Here is a 15087-nt window from a genome sequence, read left to right as displayed (position 1 = left end):
AATAAATTAAAAAAGAAAAAAAATGTAAAACGTGAAACAGAGGTTCAAAAATCACTCCGCGATTTATTCGGAATTAAAAATTGTTTTATATAAAAGGAATATTTTTCACAGGCTTTTCCCTGGGCCTTCAAAAATTCCGGCCGCAGACAAAGGAGACTAGGAAGTCAATAAGCCGAAGTTCTATAAGTCCTCTCTCTCTGTCTGAACTGAGATCATATTATCTCAACCTCCTCATCGCTGATCGTTCCCCACCAATCTTCAACCATCATGTACTCGTCAAACGCAAATGGATACGAGAAGTACTCCTCCTCCGACCACCTCCACCAACATGTCGATGCACCGGCCACCGGTATCCCGGTCAGCTCCGGTACTGAACCTTATTTCACTACTTCTCACGAAGACATGAGCTCCCAAAGTGGCCACAGCCACATGACCTACCCACCTCCCCATCTCGGCCCTCGCGCCCTCGTTCCTTGGTCCACCGGCCTCTTCGACTGTTTCTCCGATCCAAAAAACTGTACGTATATATAAAAATACGGCATATATATATATATATATATATATATATATATATATATATATATATATTATTCTCACTAATGTCAGATTGTCTTATAACGTAAATGATTTGTAATTAATTTGTTAAAGTTGTTTATATTGGGGATTAATTTGGATCATGTATTGATCATTTACTCTAATTAATGGTTCATGTTATTGTGTATGTCTACATGCAGGTTGCATAACATTTTGGTGTCCATGTATCACTTTTGGCCAAATTGCAGAGATTGTCGATAAGGGTTCTATATGTAATTAGCTAATTAAGCTTCTTCCTTTCCTTTTCCTTCCATTTAAATGGGATTAGGTTGTATTAGTAACCGATTAATGAGGGTTAAGTAATTAATTAACTTAATTATATGCAGCTTGTGGCGCAAGTGGAGCGCTTTACACACTGATTGCTTGTGTGACGGCTTTTCCATGTATCTATTCATGCTTCTACCGCTCCAAAATGAGACAGCAATACAGCCTGGAAGAGAGCCCTTGTGGTGACTGCTTGGTTCATTGCTGCTGTGAGGGCTGCGCCTTGTGCCAAGAGTACCGCGAGCTCAAGTTTCGCGGTTTCGACATGAAACTTGGTAATTACTTCTCCCTTTCTAGTTTTTCTTTTAAATTCAAAGTTGCAATTAAGCAATGTGCCGCATGACAAGATTAATACTAATTAATATGAGGATACACATTCAGTTATACCAGTAAAGTGAAAGAATTATAAATCTCTAAAATAATAGATAGGAATATCGTGAATAAAGTCATTGCGAGACCCATCAAAAGAGTAGTTACCCACCCAGGAGCTACTTTATCATATTCTGAATTCAATGGTTTCAATAAACTCCCCGCATTAATTTGTCTTGGACGGCCAGATCTAGAACTACCTTCAACGGTTTGTGTAGCCATAATATATTTTATATTCAACAAGATCTGTTGACTTTGTATGCCCAAGAATTTCTGACCCTATTATAGGTCTTACTGTCTGGATATGATTAATACTAATATATAAAACTGGATCTCCTTATTTCTTTTAATCATAAATTAGTACCTATGTCTTCCTTAATTCCTAAGTTAGGTTAAGTTTTACTAATCATAATTAATTAGTACATCTGTTCATGTTTGTTTAAGATTTATATATATTTTTAAGGAAACGATATTACAAAGAAGGAAGGTCTTTTCAAATCGGGTGGCTTAGACCCTCTAGAAGCAAATTTGATAATATTTTGTGTTGGCCACAAACTGACTGACCTTCCTAATTACATAAATGTTAGATGGAGTTCTATATTTTAGGTTAATTTTTGTTTGTTCTCTTTGCATTGACTTGGTTGGATTAATGTTGAATAATAAAACAATTAGGATGGCATGGAAACATCGAGGAAAGGAACCGTGAAGTTGGAATGACTCCGGTGGCTCCGGTGGTGGAGGAAGGCATGAGTCGAGATAAATGAAACACCACGTAGACTATCATTCACTACGAAGATCTCGGTGCATTTTTTGAACATAGTAGAGTTTTCGACACTATAATTTGTATATTGTATTAAATGTTTACTCTAAGTTTGTTGTCATGATTTCATACACGGGCATGTACAGTGTATGAAATATTGAATAATTGTTGTAATAATGATACAAATAAATAATAATACATTTAAATTTGAAGACAAAAAAAAAAAACAGAAAATAAAGAAGAATATGTTCAATTTGTTGAAAAGAAAGGAATACGTTCGACTTGCTAAAAATAAAGGAATATGTTCGATTTGCTGAAAATAAGGGAATATGTTCGATTTTGGCGGCATGGCCAAGTTATAAGACAGGGGATTGCAATTTTTTTTTTCCCAGTTCACCTCCGGGTGCCGCGTGACTAATAAAAAAATAGAAATACGTTCTTACGTTTTACAATATCAGTCAAGTCAACATTAGAAAAACCTGACGAAATTCAGGTGGATACACTGACACTGACTGAACCTTATTTTACTACTTCTCACGAAGACATGAGCTCCCAAAGTGGCCACAGTCGCCATCGCGACCTCCTTCCTTGGTCCACCGGGCTCTTCGACTGCTGCTCCGATCCAAAAAACTGTATAAAAATGGGATATATATAGATATATATATATATATATATTATACATATTATTTTTGATAAGGTTGTTTATAGTGGGATTTAATTTGGATCATGTATTGATCATTTTCTCTACTTTTGAATTAATGATTCATGTTATTGTGTATGTCTACATGCAGGTTGCATAACACTTTGGTGTCCATGCATCACTTTTGGCAAAATTGCAGAGATTGTCGATAAGGGTTCTACATGTAACTAACTAATTAATCTTCTTCCTTTCCTTTTCCTTCCTTTTAAATGGGATTGGGGTGTATTAGTAACCGATTAATGAGGGTTAAGTAATTAATTAACTAAATTATATGCAGCTTGTGGCGCAAGTGGAGCGCTGTACACACTGATTGCTTTTGTGACGGCTTTTCCATGTATCTATTCATGCGTCTACCGCTCCAAAATGAGACAGCAATACAGCCTGGAAGAGAGCCCTTGTGGTGACTGCTTGGTTCATTGCTTCTGTGAGGGCTGCGCCTTGTGCCAAGAGTACCGCGAGCTCAAGTCTCGCGGTTTCGACATGAAACTTGGTAATTACTTCTCTATTTCTAGTTCTTCCTTTAAATTCAAAGATGCGATCAACCGGTGTCGCGTGACATGATTAATACTAATTAATATGAGGATATACAACCAGTTACACCAGTAAAATGAAAGAATTATAAATCTATAAAATAATAGATAGAAATATTGCGAATAGAACCACTACGAGACCCATCAAAAGAGTAGTTATCCGCCCATTAGCTACTTTATCATATTCTGAATTCAAAGGTTTCAATAAACTCCCCGCATTAATATATAAATCTGGATCTCCTTAATCATAAATTAGTACCTATGTCTTCCTTACTTCCTGAGTTAGGTTAGGTTTTACTAATCATAATTAATTAGTACGTCTGTTCATGTTTGTTTAAGATTTATATATATTTTAAAGGAAACGATATTACAAAGAAGAAAGGTCTTTTCAATTGGGTGGCTGAGACCCTCTAGAAGCAAATTTGTTAATATTTTGTGTTGGCCACAAACTGACTGACCTTCCTAATTAAATAAAGGTTAGATGGAGTTGAGAGTTCTATATTTTAGGTTTTTTTTTTTTTTTTTTGGTTCTCTTTGCATTGACTTGGTTGGATTAATGTTGAATAATAAAACAATTAGGATGGCATGGAAACATGAAGGAAAGGGAAGTTGGAATGAGTCCGGTGGTGGAGAATGGCATGAGGCGAGATAAATGAAACACCATGTAGACTGTGGTTCACTACGATTATCTCAGTGTATTTTTAGAACATAGTAGAGTTTTCGACACTATAACTTATATACTGTATTTAATGTTTACTTAAGTTTGTTGTCATGCTTTTATACATGGGTATGTACAATGTATGAAATATGAATAACTGTTGTAATATGAGCGTCATGTATAATGATACAAATAAATAATATGGTTTTTATCATAAATGGTCCTTGAAATTGACCAATCCCATCAAGCTGGTCCCTGAAATTGACCAATCCCATCAAGCTGGTCCCTGAAATTGACCAATCCCATCAAGTTGGTCCTTGAAATTGAAAATCAATCAATGTGGTCCTTGAAAATTGATGTCGCAAATCAATGTGGTCATCTCGTTACAATTGCTTTAAAATTCTGTTTAAATTTCTGCTATGTGCTTATGTGTCATATAAGTAGGTCTCACAAGTCTAATTAAATATTACTATGAAATTTTGAAAAATTAAAAAAAAAATTTCTCTCGTCATCTTCGTCGAGCAACTTGGCTACCATGGCAGCCCTGCCCATCATGGCTCCATTTTTGGCACTCGATCCATTTAAACATAATATACCACGATAGAAACCCAGTCGAATTAGATTTGTGGGATCCATTTATATGACACATAATGTCACATCCTGACCTGGGCTCCACCACTTACCGGGCCCGACTCCGCCGTAACACGATATTATCCGCTTTAGGCCCCGACCACGTCTTCACGGTTTTGTTTATGGGAACTCACGAGCAACTTCTCAGGGGGGCACCCATCTTGAAATTGACCTAGCCCAAACTCGCTTAACTTTGGAGTTCCGATGGAACCCGAAGTCAGTGAGCTCCCAAAAGGCCTTGCTAGATAGAGATGAAAATATACATATAAAGCTTACAGGATCCACTCCCATGGGCGATGTGGGATGTTACAATCCACCCCCCTTAAGGGTCCGACGTTCTCGTCGGCACACTTCCGGCTATGGATTGGCTCTGATACCAAATTATCACATCCCGACCCGGGCTCCACCATTTCCCCCATCCGACTCCGTCGTAGTACGATATTGTCCGTTTTGGATCTTGACCACGCCCTCACGGTTTTGTTTCTAGGAACTCACGAGCAACTTCCCAGGGAATCACCCATCCTAGGATTGCTCTAGCCCAAACTCGCTTAACTTCGGAGTTCCGATGGAACTTCAAGCCAATGAGCTCTCAAAAGGTCTCGTGCTAGGTAGATATGAAAATATACATATAAAACTTACGGGATCCACTCTCATGGGCAATGTGGAATGTTACACATAAGCACATAACAGAAATTTTAATGGAATTGTAATAGAAAGACCATGTTGATTTGCAACATTCATTTTCAGGGACTACATTGATTAATTTTCAATTTCAAGGACTATCTTGATGCGATTATTCAATTTCAGGGATCATTTGTGATAAAAACCCTAAATAACAATACATTCAAAATTGAAGACCAAAAAAACAGAAAATAAAGAAGGAATATGTTCGATTTGTTGAAAATAAAGGAATATGTTTGATTTGCTGAAAATAAAGGAATATGTTCGATTTGTTGAAAATAAAGGAATATGTTCGATTTTGGTGGCATGGGCAAGTTATAAGACGGGGGATTGCAAATTTTTTTTGGAGAGTTTTAACGAAACACTTCTGGTAATGTTTACTTTATCGAAAAAAGATATTTTTATTCTAAAAAGTCACTCTTTGTACTATTCACTTACAACACTTTTTTATCTTTTTGATTAAAATTCAAAATTTTCAAGTCATTTTTATTATTATTATTTTTTTTCCAGTTCAAACTCCAGGTGCCGCGTGACCAACAAAAGAATAGAAATACATTCTTATGTTTTGCAATAGAGTTTTTATCACAAATAGTCTCTGAGATTGACCAAACTCATCATTTTGGTCTCTCACCTTCAAAATCAATCAATGTCGTTCCTGACATTCACTACCACACATCAATTTGGTCATTTCGTTTAGATTCCGTCAATTATTTTGTTAGTTTGTATGTGGGATCCACAAATCCAATAAAATTGTGACACATGGATTATACAAAAGAAGGGTTTTTATCGCAAATGGTTCCTGACATTGATCAAACTCCTTATTATGGTTCATGAGTTTCAAAAATCAATAAATTTGGTATTTGACTTTCACTATCTCACATCAATAGAGTCCTTCAATTAAAACTTCGTCAATATTTTTTTGTTAGTGTGCTGATGTGGTCCCACTAGTTCCATCATATGGCGTCAAGTGGATTAACTATAAGAAACTAATTTTTTTTAGAGTGAATCAATTGGCGAGTATTTCGCATTGACATTCCCTCGCATCCCACAATCTCGATTGGAAAATAAGACTCAATTTGAATTCGATAAAATCGAATTCAAATTCAATTCAAATTTGATAAGATTACAACCAACTAGAGAGAATGATAAGTGAGTTCACGGAGGACAAAAGCTTTAGTGGGGTCATGGAGCATTCTTTTTCTTTTTTAGCATACCTAGATGAAGACAAGGACGTTTTTTTTTTCTTTTAGTTTTTGTTTTTAATTTCTTATAATACTTTTAGTTTTAAATCTTAAAAAATATATATTTTTTTATAATTAATCCAACCATATGATTGGACTAGTGCGACCATATTATCACACTAACAAAAAATATTGACGAAATTTTAATGAAATGACTAAATTGATGTGCAGAAGTGAAAGTCAAGGACCAAATTTATTGAGTTTTGAAACTCAAGGACTAAATTGATGTGCGGTATTGAATGTCAGGGACCATTTATGATAAAAACTTTTATTTTGTGTAATCCATGTGTTATCATTTTATTGGATTTGTGGATCCCCATGCAAATTAATAGAAATAGTTGATGAAATCTAAACGGGAAAACCAAATTGATGTGCGATGATGAATGTTAGAATTGACATTGATTGATTTTGAAAGTGAGAGATCAAAATAATAAATTTGATCAATCTCAAGAATTGATAAAAATCATTTGCAATATCAGTCACGTCAACACCTAAAGAAATTCATGTGGTGGATCCACTGACACTGACTGACCCAATCGTGGTTTCCTCCTTTTCCCCGCAATTATCGTGGGTTTGCTGAAAAAATTGAGGCCCTTCATTATCGTTTGGAGTGAAAAATACTTCTGCTTTAGAAATACTAGATTATTCTAATCATTGAAACATATGGTTTTGTAATTGGAAAATTCAATTTTGGATGCTGAATACATTCCTTCTTGTCAATGTAATTACGTTCACATTGTAAATACTAAATAGAAGCATATGGTAAACGTACTTAATTAATTGAAATATAAGTCAATGAGCAATTTTTCAATGTGCAGGAATACGGTCTAATAACACCAACTGTAATAATATAATTGGTTGAAATTTTTTTATTGTCAAGTTTTCAACCAATTGACCTGACCGTGTTCACAACACCCTAAAAAATCTATCCTTGTAGACAATTTTACTTCAAAGACCTCAAACAAACGATTATTTGGCATGAGAAATGATAATGAGACTTTTTCAAAGTGGATTATTCATGAACTCTCTGTTACCTTATGTCTTTGATATAATATTTTATAATATTAGTACAGATATTAACGTTAAACCATAATCTGTCAGAAGGTCTGTAGAGAGTCTGACTTAACATTTCTCATTTGTCATTAGGCAATGCCGTTTGTTTTGGTCGGCAGCTTTCTACTAATCGAAGTACGGAAAAGCTGACTCCTCAGTCCACCACTACACCTACCTCGAAAGACAAACAACAGCAAATACATAACCCAAATTACATTGCAATCGAGATCTCTGTTCCCTCTTCCTTCTCTCCTTTTTTTTTTAAACGTTTTCTTCTTTGGGGACTGCTCGCAAACACATGGAATGCACTTTTTGACTGATATGAGAGTGAAATTATCATCGGCGAAGAGAGAAATGGAGAGAGCAGAGCTGGAGCTGGAGAGGCGGAGCAAGTTCCTTAGCAGTTTGATACAGAAGAAGAAATCTGTGGAGGAACAAGATCACCGTGATAGCCTCAATGTCCGAGTCAGGGCCTCTGACATGCCCATCACTCTGCAAAACCGCGCCTTTCGGTCTGCGCGGGATCACCTCGACGCCATGCCCGGGAAGCTCGACAGCAAACGCCTCGCTCTCGCACTTAAAAAGGTCAAATCTTTTGCCTTTATCAGATTATGGTTTGCTTTTTCTTACTGGGTTTCGATGCTGTGGGTTTGTAGTGGCAAATGGCAATGGCATGCTTGCAATGCTGATTGTATTGTACAAGTGTTTTGAGTAATTGATCATATACAACAACAACAACAACAAAGCCTTTTCCCACTAAGTGGGATCGGCTATATGAATCCTAGAACGCCATTGCGCTCATTTGTGTCATGTCCTCCGTTAGATTAAAGTACTCAAGTCTTTTCTTAGGGTCTCTTCCAAAGTTTTCATAGGTCTTCCTCTACTCCTTCGGCCCCGAACCTCTGTCCCGTAGTCATATTTTCGAACCGGAGCGTCAGTAGGCCTTCTTTGCACATGTCCAAACCACCGGAACCGATTTTCTCTCATATTTCCTTCAATTTTGGCTACTCCTACTTTACCTCGGATATCCTAATTCCCAATCTTATCCTTTCTCGTGTGCCCATACATTCCACGAAGCATCCTCATCTCCGCTACACCCATTTTGTGTACGTTGATGCTTCACCGCCCAACATTCTGTGCCATACAACATCGCTGGCCTTATTGCCGTCCTATAAAATTTTCCCTTGAGCTTCAGTGGCCTACGACGGTCACACAACACGCCGGATGCACTCTTACACTTCATCCATCCAGCTTGTATTCTATGGTTGAGATCTCCATCTAATTCTCCGTTCTTTTGCAAGATAGATCCTAGGTAGCGAAAACGGTCACTTTTTGTGATCTTCGCTAGATTGCTCCGGTCATTAGTGTGGTTAAGTATATAAATGGATAGAGATAGGAAAGCAAACACAAGATGTACGTGGTTCATCCAGATTGGCTACGTCCACGGAATAGAGGAGTTCTCATTAATTGTGAAGGGTTTACACAAGTACATAGGTTCAAGCTCTCCTTTAGTGAGTACAAGTGAATGATTTAGTACAAATGACATTAGGAAATATTGTGGGAGAATGATTTCGTAGCCACGAAACTTCTAAGTACCGGAGTGTGGTATCGTCTTGACTTGCCTTATCTGTATCTGTAACTGTTGGAGATGCACAAGGTAATGTATCAATTTCACTTGAAGCTTACTTGTAGAGTAATTGATCATATGGGGACCAAAAATCTTCTCGTTTGGGATTGCTTTTGTAGGAACCGCTCCTACTCATGAGCGCTTCTACTACAAGTGCTTCCATTATAAACATTGAAATTTTTGTTATTCAAGTGCTTCCTGAAGAAGCATTCGGAAGTGCTTCTCCAGAAAATTTTCATTCTCTGAGACTTCTCGATAAATTCGAACTTCACAATCAATTTTTCAGCTTGAATTTGCTGTTCAAAAAACACCATTGCATTTATGCGTCAATTTAAAGAGGCGGGTCGCACGGGAATGCAATTTTAGCTACCTTGTTCGTCACCCGATTGGGAAACTACTGTGACACCAGATTTTCTGTTTTTATGCTGTAACTTTTGATGCTTCTCTGAGATTATAATGATGTGGTGAAACATGCAGCATTGAAATTGGGGGAACTAGCTTTGGTTTGTATAGAGAGTTCACAATGTTGTTTTTGTATTTCTTGACAGGATTTCGATTCATCGTATGGTCCGGCTTGGCACTGCATTGTTGGAACTAGCTTCGGTTCGTACGTGACACATTCCACTGGCGGCTTCTTGTATTTTTCGATCGACAAGGTTTACGTTCTTCTCTTCAAAACAGCCGTCGAGCCTTTGGACCATTGACAACGTCCGTCAATTTTTTATTTATCGTTGCTCGTACGTGTGACGATATTATGATTTTCCGTTGTATACTAAAAGCACTAATGAGTTGTATTTTCTCATGAGGAGTTGCAGACACTCTGTGTTCCGTGTACGTGAAATATTCGTTTCATCTGTTGCAGTGAAAACGTTGTAAATTCATGTCATGTTATCAATGTATTGCAAAAACCTGCTCATCAGTTGTAATCTCAAAAACCCAATTCGTAACACACCGGCAGCAAATACTGTTCTTCTCGATCCACCGGGTTCGTTTTGTACGTTTGTTATGCAAAGTTCATCGTAGATTTGCATTTGCTTCTGTTCAGTAGTTGAAATTAATACTGGCAAAATCTTACGAAAGAAAAGTCGGTCGGATTGAAAGAAAGCAGGCAGATTTACACGAAGATCATACATCTTGAATTCGTCAAGCTGAGTAAATGGACAGATCAAAGTCTAGACCAAAAGAATACAACCGTCAGCGAAAACCAGATTTACGCAAACAAGATAGGTGCAGAAAACAATCCTAAATGCTCTCCCCCTTCCGATTTGTTTCAACAAATTCCAATGGACAGGTACTCACCTTTCAACTCCTATTTGCTGCTGCCTATATGTTCAAATCGAAGCTTGCCACCCCCTAATTCCTCCTGGGAGGGTACAAAATTGGGTATTGCTGCAAGTTTCCCAACAGGTGCCTAACGGAGTCTCTAAAAAATGTTTCCTTTCCATCAAAGGAGTTTCGCAGGAAATACAAATTCATCATGTTCTACAACAGAACTGCACTCAGAACTAAGAAACCGATGATCACAGAGCTTGTGAAGGAACCGCCAGTGTAGAAAAATTGTGAAAGGCACCCGGAAGTTGTGGAATTCGAAGATGGTGCCAGTGATGTTCCGTTGGTGGAACTGCTATTTCTTCTGCCACTGCATTCAAGTAAAAAAAGGAAACAAAGGATTTCATTAGGTTATTCCAAACAGTCTCTTGGAAGTTAAATTATGATCGTAATAAGATGAGAGAGTTGTAACTCGTACCTTCCTGGAAATATACAAGATCCGTGACCTGCAAGAGTTGGCAATGAAATATTATCAGTAACAAAGCAAGATTTGCACCAACAAAAGAGCATATTATAACACATTGGTAGTGCCGTAAACCAAAATTTTTCGTTTTTGACTTTATGCAGTCTTCACTACTTAAGTTTTATCAATGCTCACAAGCTAGTCTGTAATACACGAAACCACGATGCAAATAAACATGTCATGATTCCATACTTGGGTCTGTGGTAGTAACAGTAGCCACCCCTTTGAAATCACAAGTTCCAGGAGCCTTGGCCATCCGCTGAAAATATGCATTGAAAGCATATGTTGCGTGTGTGAGCACATTATCCGGTTCATAACATGGTTGACCCTGCAGCAAAGGCGAGCAATCAACTTTCCCTGGCCCACAAGCCCAATCCAAGCCTGCCTGTAGCATCTTTTTGTCGGAACCCTCCTTCGCAACACAAAAGGTTTGGTTCGTTGTGTCATTTGACAACACGGTTCCAGCACCTGTTAAGTGCAAGGTATAAACCGGCACTCCATCTGCATTAAAGAGCCCCCAATTCTTTTCAGAGACAGACCCAGGTCTCAAATCCTCATTGTAGAGCTCATAAATATAAGTGCTAACAGCAATCCCAGGATGCTTAGGAGTCCCCGTGTTGTTAAGCACATGCCTAATTAAGTTACTGTTGTAAGTGTTGGCATTGTCAAGTGTGGCATCTGGCTCTGATGAGTCACCCTTGGAGGGCCAACCTGACTCGGTCACTACAATGGGGATATTAGTGATGTTTAGATAGGACATTGCAAAATACGCTGCGTCAACAATAGCATCGAATACATTAGTATAATGTAGCAGTGTATTAGCATCCACAGCTTCCTTGTTCGGAGGAAGAGGGCGGAAAAGTGCATAGTCCAAGGGGATTACACCGTTGGAGCGCATGTAATCAAAATACGGGTAGATGTTGAGCATGAGATATGAATCAGTAGACTGCAAGAACTTGAGCAAGGGAACCATGACTGGATCCCACGAGCGATTGAAAAAGGCTTGGGATGGTGGAAAGGAGTCGAGAATAATGGAGGAAGAGTGCGGAGTAGAGACTTTAATTTGGCGGTCAAGGTTAGACGCAACAAGTGCAGAGTGAATGAATTTCAGGGCAGAAACTAGGACTGGAGCAGCATTTGGGAGGGCACTAAGGACTTCAGATCCAACAGCTATAGCAGTGATGTTGGTGGCAGGGACATGGGCTATCACATTGCGAGCAACCCAGTTGGCAGCAGTGGCATTGGATTGGCCAATCCCAAGGAGCTGTTCATTAGGAACCGAAATAGTCACTTGGATGCCTGTGTTTGCAAGAGCGAGGAGCATGGCTCTGTCTGCATCATAGAGTCTGATATGTCGAATATTTTGAGCTTTAAGAAGTGCCATCACTTGAGTTGGGCTAGGCATATCAGAGACGTCTGTACCGAGGTTTACACCAATTACAGCATCTGCAAAACATTAACAACGAGTGCTAGATTAGAAAAGAAAAAAGCCTGCGATTAAAATCTCTTCCATCTTCAGATTAACTTCATCATGCATATAGAACAGACAGTATCACTCATAAATCTGACATGTACAATCATCTCGAGATTGTTAGCTTAATTGGCCCTCGTCACCTTGTTAGGACCAACTCTAGTTAGGCCTTCATTACCATCCTTCGTGTTGTACAGAAGTAATTCCCTGCTATCTCTCACCAGTAATATCTTGCCATTCTTCCAGTAACCCAATGGCTGTAGAGAAACGTATGAGTGGGGTTATCAAAATCCTAGTCCAAGACTCCTTCACATTATAATCTTTCATAATCCAAAACCAGTATTGCTTGATAGTGCCGATGCTGTGGAATAGTAAACAAATGCACCCTCCCAAAACACCAGTCGTAAATCTCTGATAATCTGTGATAGAAACCGGTGGTGCCAACTCCGATGGGCCCGCATAACCAGTGCATAGCACCATTGAGATATGTTCCATTATCATTCAGAAGATGTTTGCAAGGAAAATCTTGAATGTTTTGCCGTTAATTGTTTTTCAATGAAAACACATGTAGCATGTATCCATAAGCAATCTTGACAAGCTTGTAATCATTGATACAATGGGCATAACCAAAACTAATCCTATTATAACCATTACAGATTCCTTGTGGTTGACAAACATCGTTTGATTAAAATAAGAATTCACTCAAAACATTAAGAATCTAGGTTGTTTTATAGATTCACAGATACAAATATATCTTATATCGATAAATATATGGAGTACGAAACCATATTAATTAGTGCAAGTAGAACACTGCCTGCTTAATCTAGTTTTATCATTCTAAAATGCCTCTTATATAAATTCAGTGTGAAGCAGCTGAGAGAAGTGATGGGCTTATGCATATAATATAAGACCAACTACAGCACATGCTATCCTCCTCAAACTAATATGACAACAATACCCTCCGAAGCGGATTTTGCAGGACCCCAGTTCATTGAAGTCTTAACACTATCCTTTCCATCTCCAACAAGGCTATTTTGGTCCCACGAATTATTTCCCATTTGTATTAGAATGGGGTTTTAGAGCTCAAAAGACTGCCAAATGAGCTGGACCAGTTGGGACGCAAATTGAAAAGCCGACGACAGATCGGAAACTTTCAACAAGGGAAAGATTTTCTCTCAGAAACCCCCCCAATCAGCTGAATGCACCCACTCTCCCACTCTCTCACACACACCTTTTCTCCAGGTCTGCATTTTTCTTGAAGAACATGGTTTAAGTGCAGCAGAGATTGAAACTTCAAATCAAATCAAATCAGTCACAATAAAGTCAATGACTTTGCAGATTAATTAGCAAAAAAACTACTAATCATTTGAACAAATTTAAAAAAGACCCAGAAAAAAGGAGGCAAAAACCCACATAGGAAACGCATCAAAGCGCCAAAAAAATGGAACTTCAAGAAGAAAGGAAGGGTCTTTGGATTATAGGAACTCATAGAACACAATGCAGGCATCCAAAAATAAAGATTATTGACAAATGAAAGCTTAAGTTTTTAAAGAGTTGCTAAAACATATGTGCAGAAAAGCATAAAAGCTTACCTTCTTCAGCAGAAACTGCAGACACCGCCAATAGGAAGAAGAATAGCAGAGCAGCCATGGAATCCTTCCTCTCTGCCCTCCAAAACCATACAAATGAAACCCCCCCCCCGCAGTAGAAAAAAAACCCCAGAAAGAAAATTTAATTTGTATAAAACCCCAAGAAACCAAAAGGCCAAAAGGGCAAGAATAAAAGAGGGGACCGGAGAAAAAAAGAAAAAGGGAGCTCCTTTTGAGGTTTGTGGAAGCAGCTGACAGAAAGAGGAGAGAGAGAGAGGGGTGAAGTTGTAAGCCAGATGATCGCAGAGTGTGTGGGTGTGTCAGAGATCGGACGGCTGTTATTTACATGCAGGTGCATAGTAACTAGTAAGCAGAGAAGCCTAGGCTACCACCGGATGTTGGGCCTCCCAAATCAGAGGGCTTAGGTTAAGCTTGGTCCGAGTTCGGGGTCCACGAGTAGACCAATCGTGCTGACGTGGCTTGGTACAGCTGGATTCAACGGTCATAATCCGGACAGTGTCCAGTTTTTATTTTATGTTTTTGTCTTTTTCTTTTTGTGTGTATTTATATTTGATTGTCCTTTTTAAGGTACATGTAACACTCGACTAAAAATAATTAGAACGTATACGTATTTTGGAGGTGTCAAAACATCTGGATGTCCTAAGAGTCAACTCGAGATGATATATGTCAAATATAAAATGTATTTAGGAGTAGACGAATTCAAAGTGTGGAATTTTCTTTTTTAAATTCATCAAAAAAAAAACAAAAAACAAAAAATCAAATTCCAACTGTAACCTAATGGCAGCATAACATCAGCTAACTGTTGCTAGCTAACGCCATGTTGACTACATGTAGCTGTTGGTATTCAAATGGGCTGAGCCGAAGGGTTGGCAAAATATTAAGCTTGACATTCTGGCACCAGAAGGCTAAAGGGTTGACGGGCTTTTGTGTAATTAGAACATCGATATCCTGTAAATTGAATCTAATTCCTTATTTGATTCCGATTGTAGATCCGGAAGCATGTCATTGATTTTGAATTGGATATAAAAGGTATTTTGGTCCAAGTAAAAAAAAAATCAACAGATTATTAATTAAACTTTTTATAAAAACAGAAAATAGAGGGAATTA

At 38.2% G+C, this 15087-nt stretch overlaps 4 protein-coding genes across 4 annotated transcripts; 3 read left to right on the top strand and 1 right to left on the bottom strand.

Moving 5' to 3' along the window:
• Window positions 1-138: 138 nt before the first annotated feature.
• LOC126606337 (protein PLANT CADMIUM RESISTANCE 2-like) lies at window positions 139-2255 on the top strand. The gene is made up of 4 exons (XM_050273707.1): window positions 139-517; window positions 735-806; window positions 921-1133; window positions 1900-2255. The coding sequence occupies exons 1-4, from the start codon at window positions 268-270 to the stop codon at window positions 1989-1991; spliced, it is 627 nt and encodes a 208-aa protein (XP_050129664.1). The 5' UTR covers window positions 139-267; the 3' UTR covers window positions 1992-2255.
• Window positions 2256-2374: 119 nt separating this feature from the next.
• Window positions 2375-4093, top strand: LOC126606338 (protein PLANT CADMIUM RESISTANCE 2-like). The gene is made up of 4 exons (XM_050273708.1): window positions 2375-2619; window positions 2779-2850; window positions 2965-3177; window positions 3797-4093. Exons 1-4 carry the CDS (start codon window positions 2532-2534, stop codon window positions 3871-3873), a joined length of 450 nt encoding a protein of 149 aa, XP_050129665.1. The 5' UTR covers window positions 2375-2531; the 3' UTR covers window positions 3874-4093.
• Window positions 4094-7579: 3486 nt separating this feature from the next.
• On the top strand, window positions 7580-10054 carry LOC126606339 (dynein light chain 1, cytoplasmic-like). Its single transcript, XM_050273709.1, has 2 exons — window positions 7580-8065; window positions 9656-10054. Exons 1-2 carry the CDS (start codon window positions 7784-7786, stop codon window positions 9809-9811), a joined length of 438 nt encoding a protein of 145 aa, XP_050129666.1. The 5' UTR covers window positions 7580-7783; the 3' UTR covers window positions 9812-10054.
• A 166-nt stretch (window positions 10055-10220) lies between these two features.
• Window positions 10221-14224, bottom strand: LOC126606334 (glucan endo-1,3-beta-glucosidase 3-like). Its single transcript, XM_050273705.1, has 4 exons — window positions 13963-14224; window positions 11092-12345; window positions 10855-10882; window positions 10221-10746 (listed from the first exon to the last, which is right to left on the bottom strand). Exons 1-4 carry the CDS (start codon window positions 14018-14020, stop codon window positions 10590-10592), a joined length of 1497 nt encoding a protein of 498 aa, XP_050129662.1. The 5' UTR covers window positions 14021-14224; the 3' UTR covers window positions 10221-10589.
• Window positions 14225-15087: the final 863 nt, after the last annotated feature.

The sequence above is a fragment of the Malus sylvestris genome, chromosome 16 (assembly GCF_916048215.2).
Source record: "Malus sylvestris chromosome 16, drMalSylv7.2, whole genome shotgun sequence".
NCBI classification, from domain to species: domain Eukaryota; kingdom Viridiplantae; phylum Streptophyta; class Magnoliopsida; order Rosales; family Rosaceae; genus Malus; species Malus sylvestris.
The sequence above is the reverse complement of the archived record's forward strand: the minus strand, read 5'-3'. Positions and strand labels throughout refer to the sequence as shown.

What these genes read in the sequence shown, in the direction of transcription:
- LOC126606334 (XM_050273705.1), bottom strand. Translation starts at nt 14,020, where the DNA reads ATGGCTGCTCTGCTATTCTTCTTCCTATTGGCGGTGTCTGCAGTTTCT. An exon ending in TGCAGTTTCTGCTGAAGAAG is followed by an intron (nt 12,346 to 13,962) that starts GTAAGCTTTTAT and finishes AATGTTTTGCAG; the next exon opens with ATGCTGTAATTGGTGTAAAC. An exon ending in TCTTGTATATTTCCAGGAAG is followed by an intron (nt 10,747 to 10,854) that starts GTACGAGTTACA and finishes ACTTGAATGCAG; the next exon opens with TGGCAGAAGAAATAGCAGTT.
- LOC126606339 (XM_050273709.1), top strand. Translation starts at nt 7,784, where the DNA reads ATGCACTTTTTGACTGATATGAGAGTGAAATTATCATCGGCGAAGAGA. An exon ending in TCGCTCTCGCACTTAAAAAG is followed by an intron (nt 8,066 to 9,655) that starts GTCAAATCTTTT and finishes ATTTCTTGACAG; the next exon opens with GATTTCGATTCATCGTATGG.
- LOC126606338 (XM_050273708.1), top strand. Translation starts at nt 2,532, where the DNA reads ATGAGCTCCCAAAGTGGCCACAGTCGCCATCGCGACCTCCTTCCTTGG. An exon ending in TGTCGATAAGGGTTCTACAT is followed by an intron (nt 2,851 to 2,964) that starts GTAACTAACTAA and finishes AATTATATGCAG; the next exon opens with CTTGTGGCGCAAGTGGAGCG. An exon ending in CGGTTTCGACATGAAACTTG is followed by an intron (nt 3,178 to 3,796) that starts GTAATTACTTCT and finishes TAAAACAATTAG; the next exon opens with GATGGCATGGAAACATGAAG.
- LOC126606337 (XM_050273707.1), top strand. Translation starts at nt 268, where the DNA reads ATGTACTCGTCAAACGCAAATGGATACGAGAAGTACTCCTCCTCCGAC. An exon ending in TTTCTCCGATCCAAAAAACT is followed by an intron (nt 518 to 734) that starts GTACGTATATAT and finishes GTCTACATGCAG; the next exon opens with GTTGCATAACATTTTGGTGT. An exon ending in CGGTTTCGACATGAAACTTG is followed by an intron (nt 1,134 to 1,899) that starts GTAATTACTTCT and finishes TAAAACAATTAG; the next exon opens with GATGGCATGGAAACATCGAG.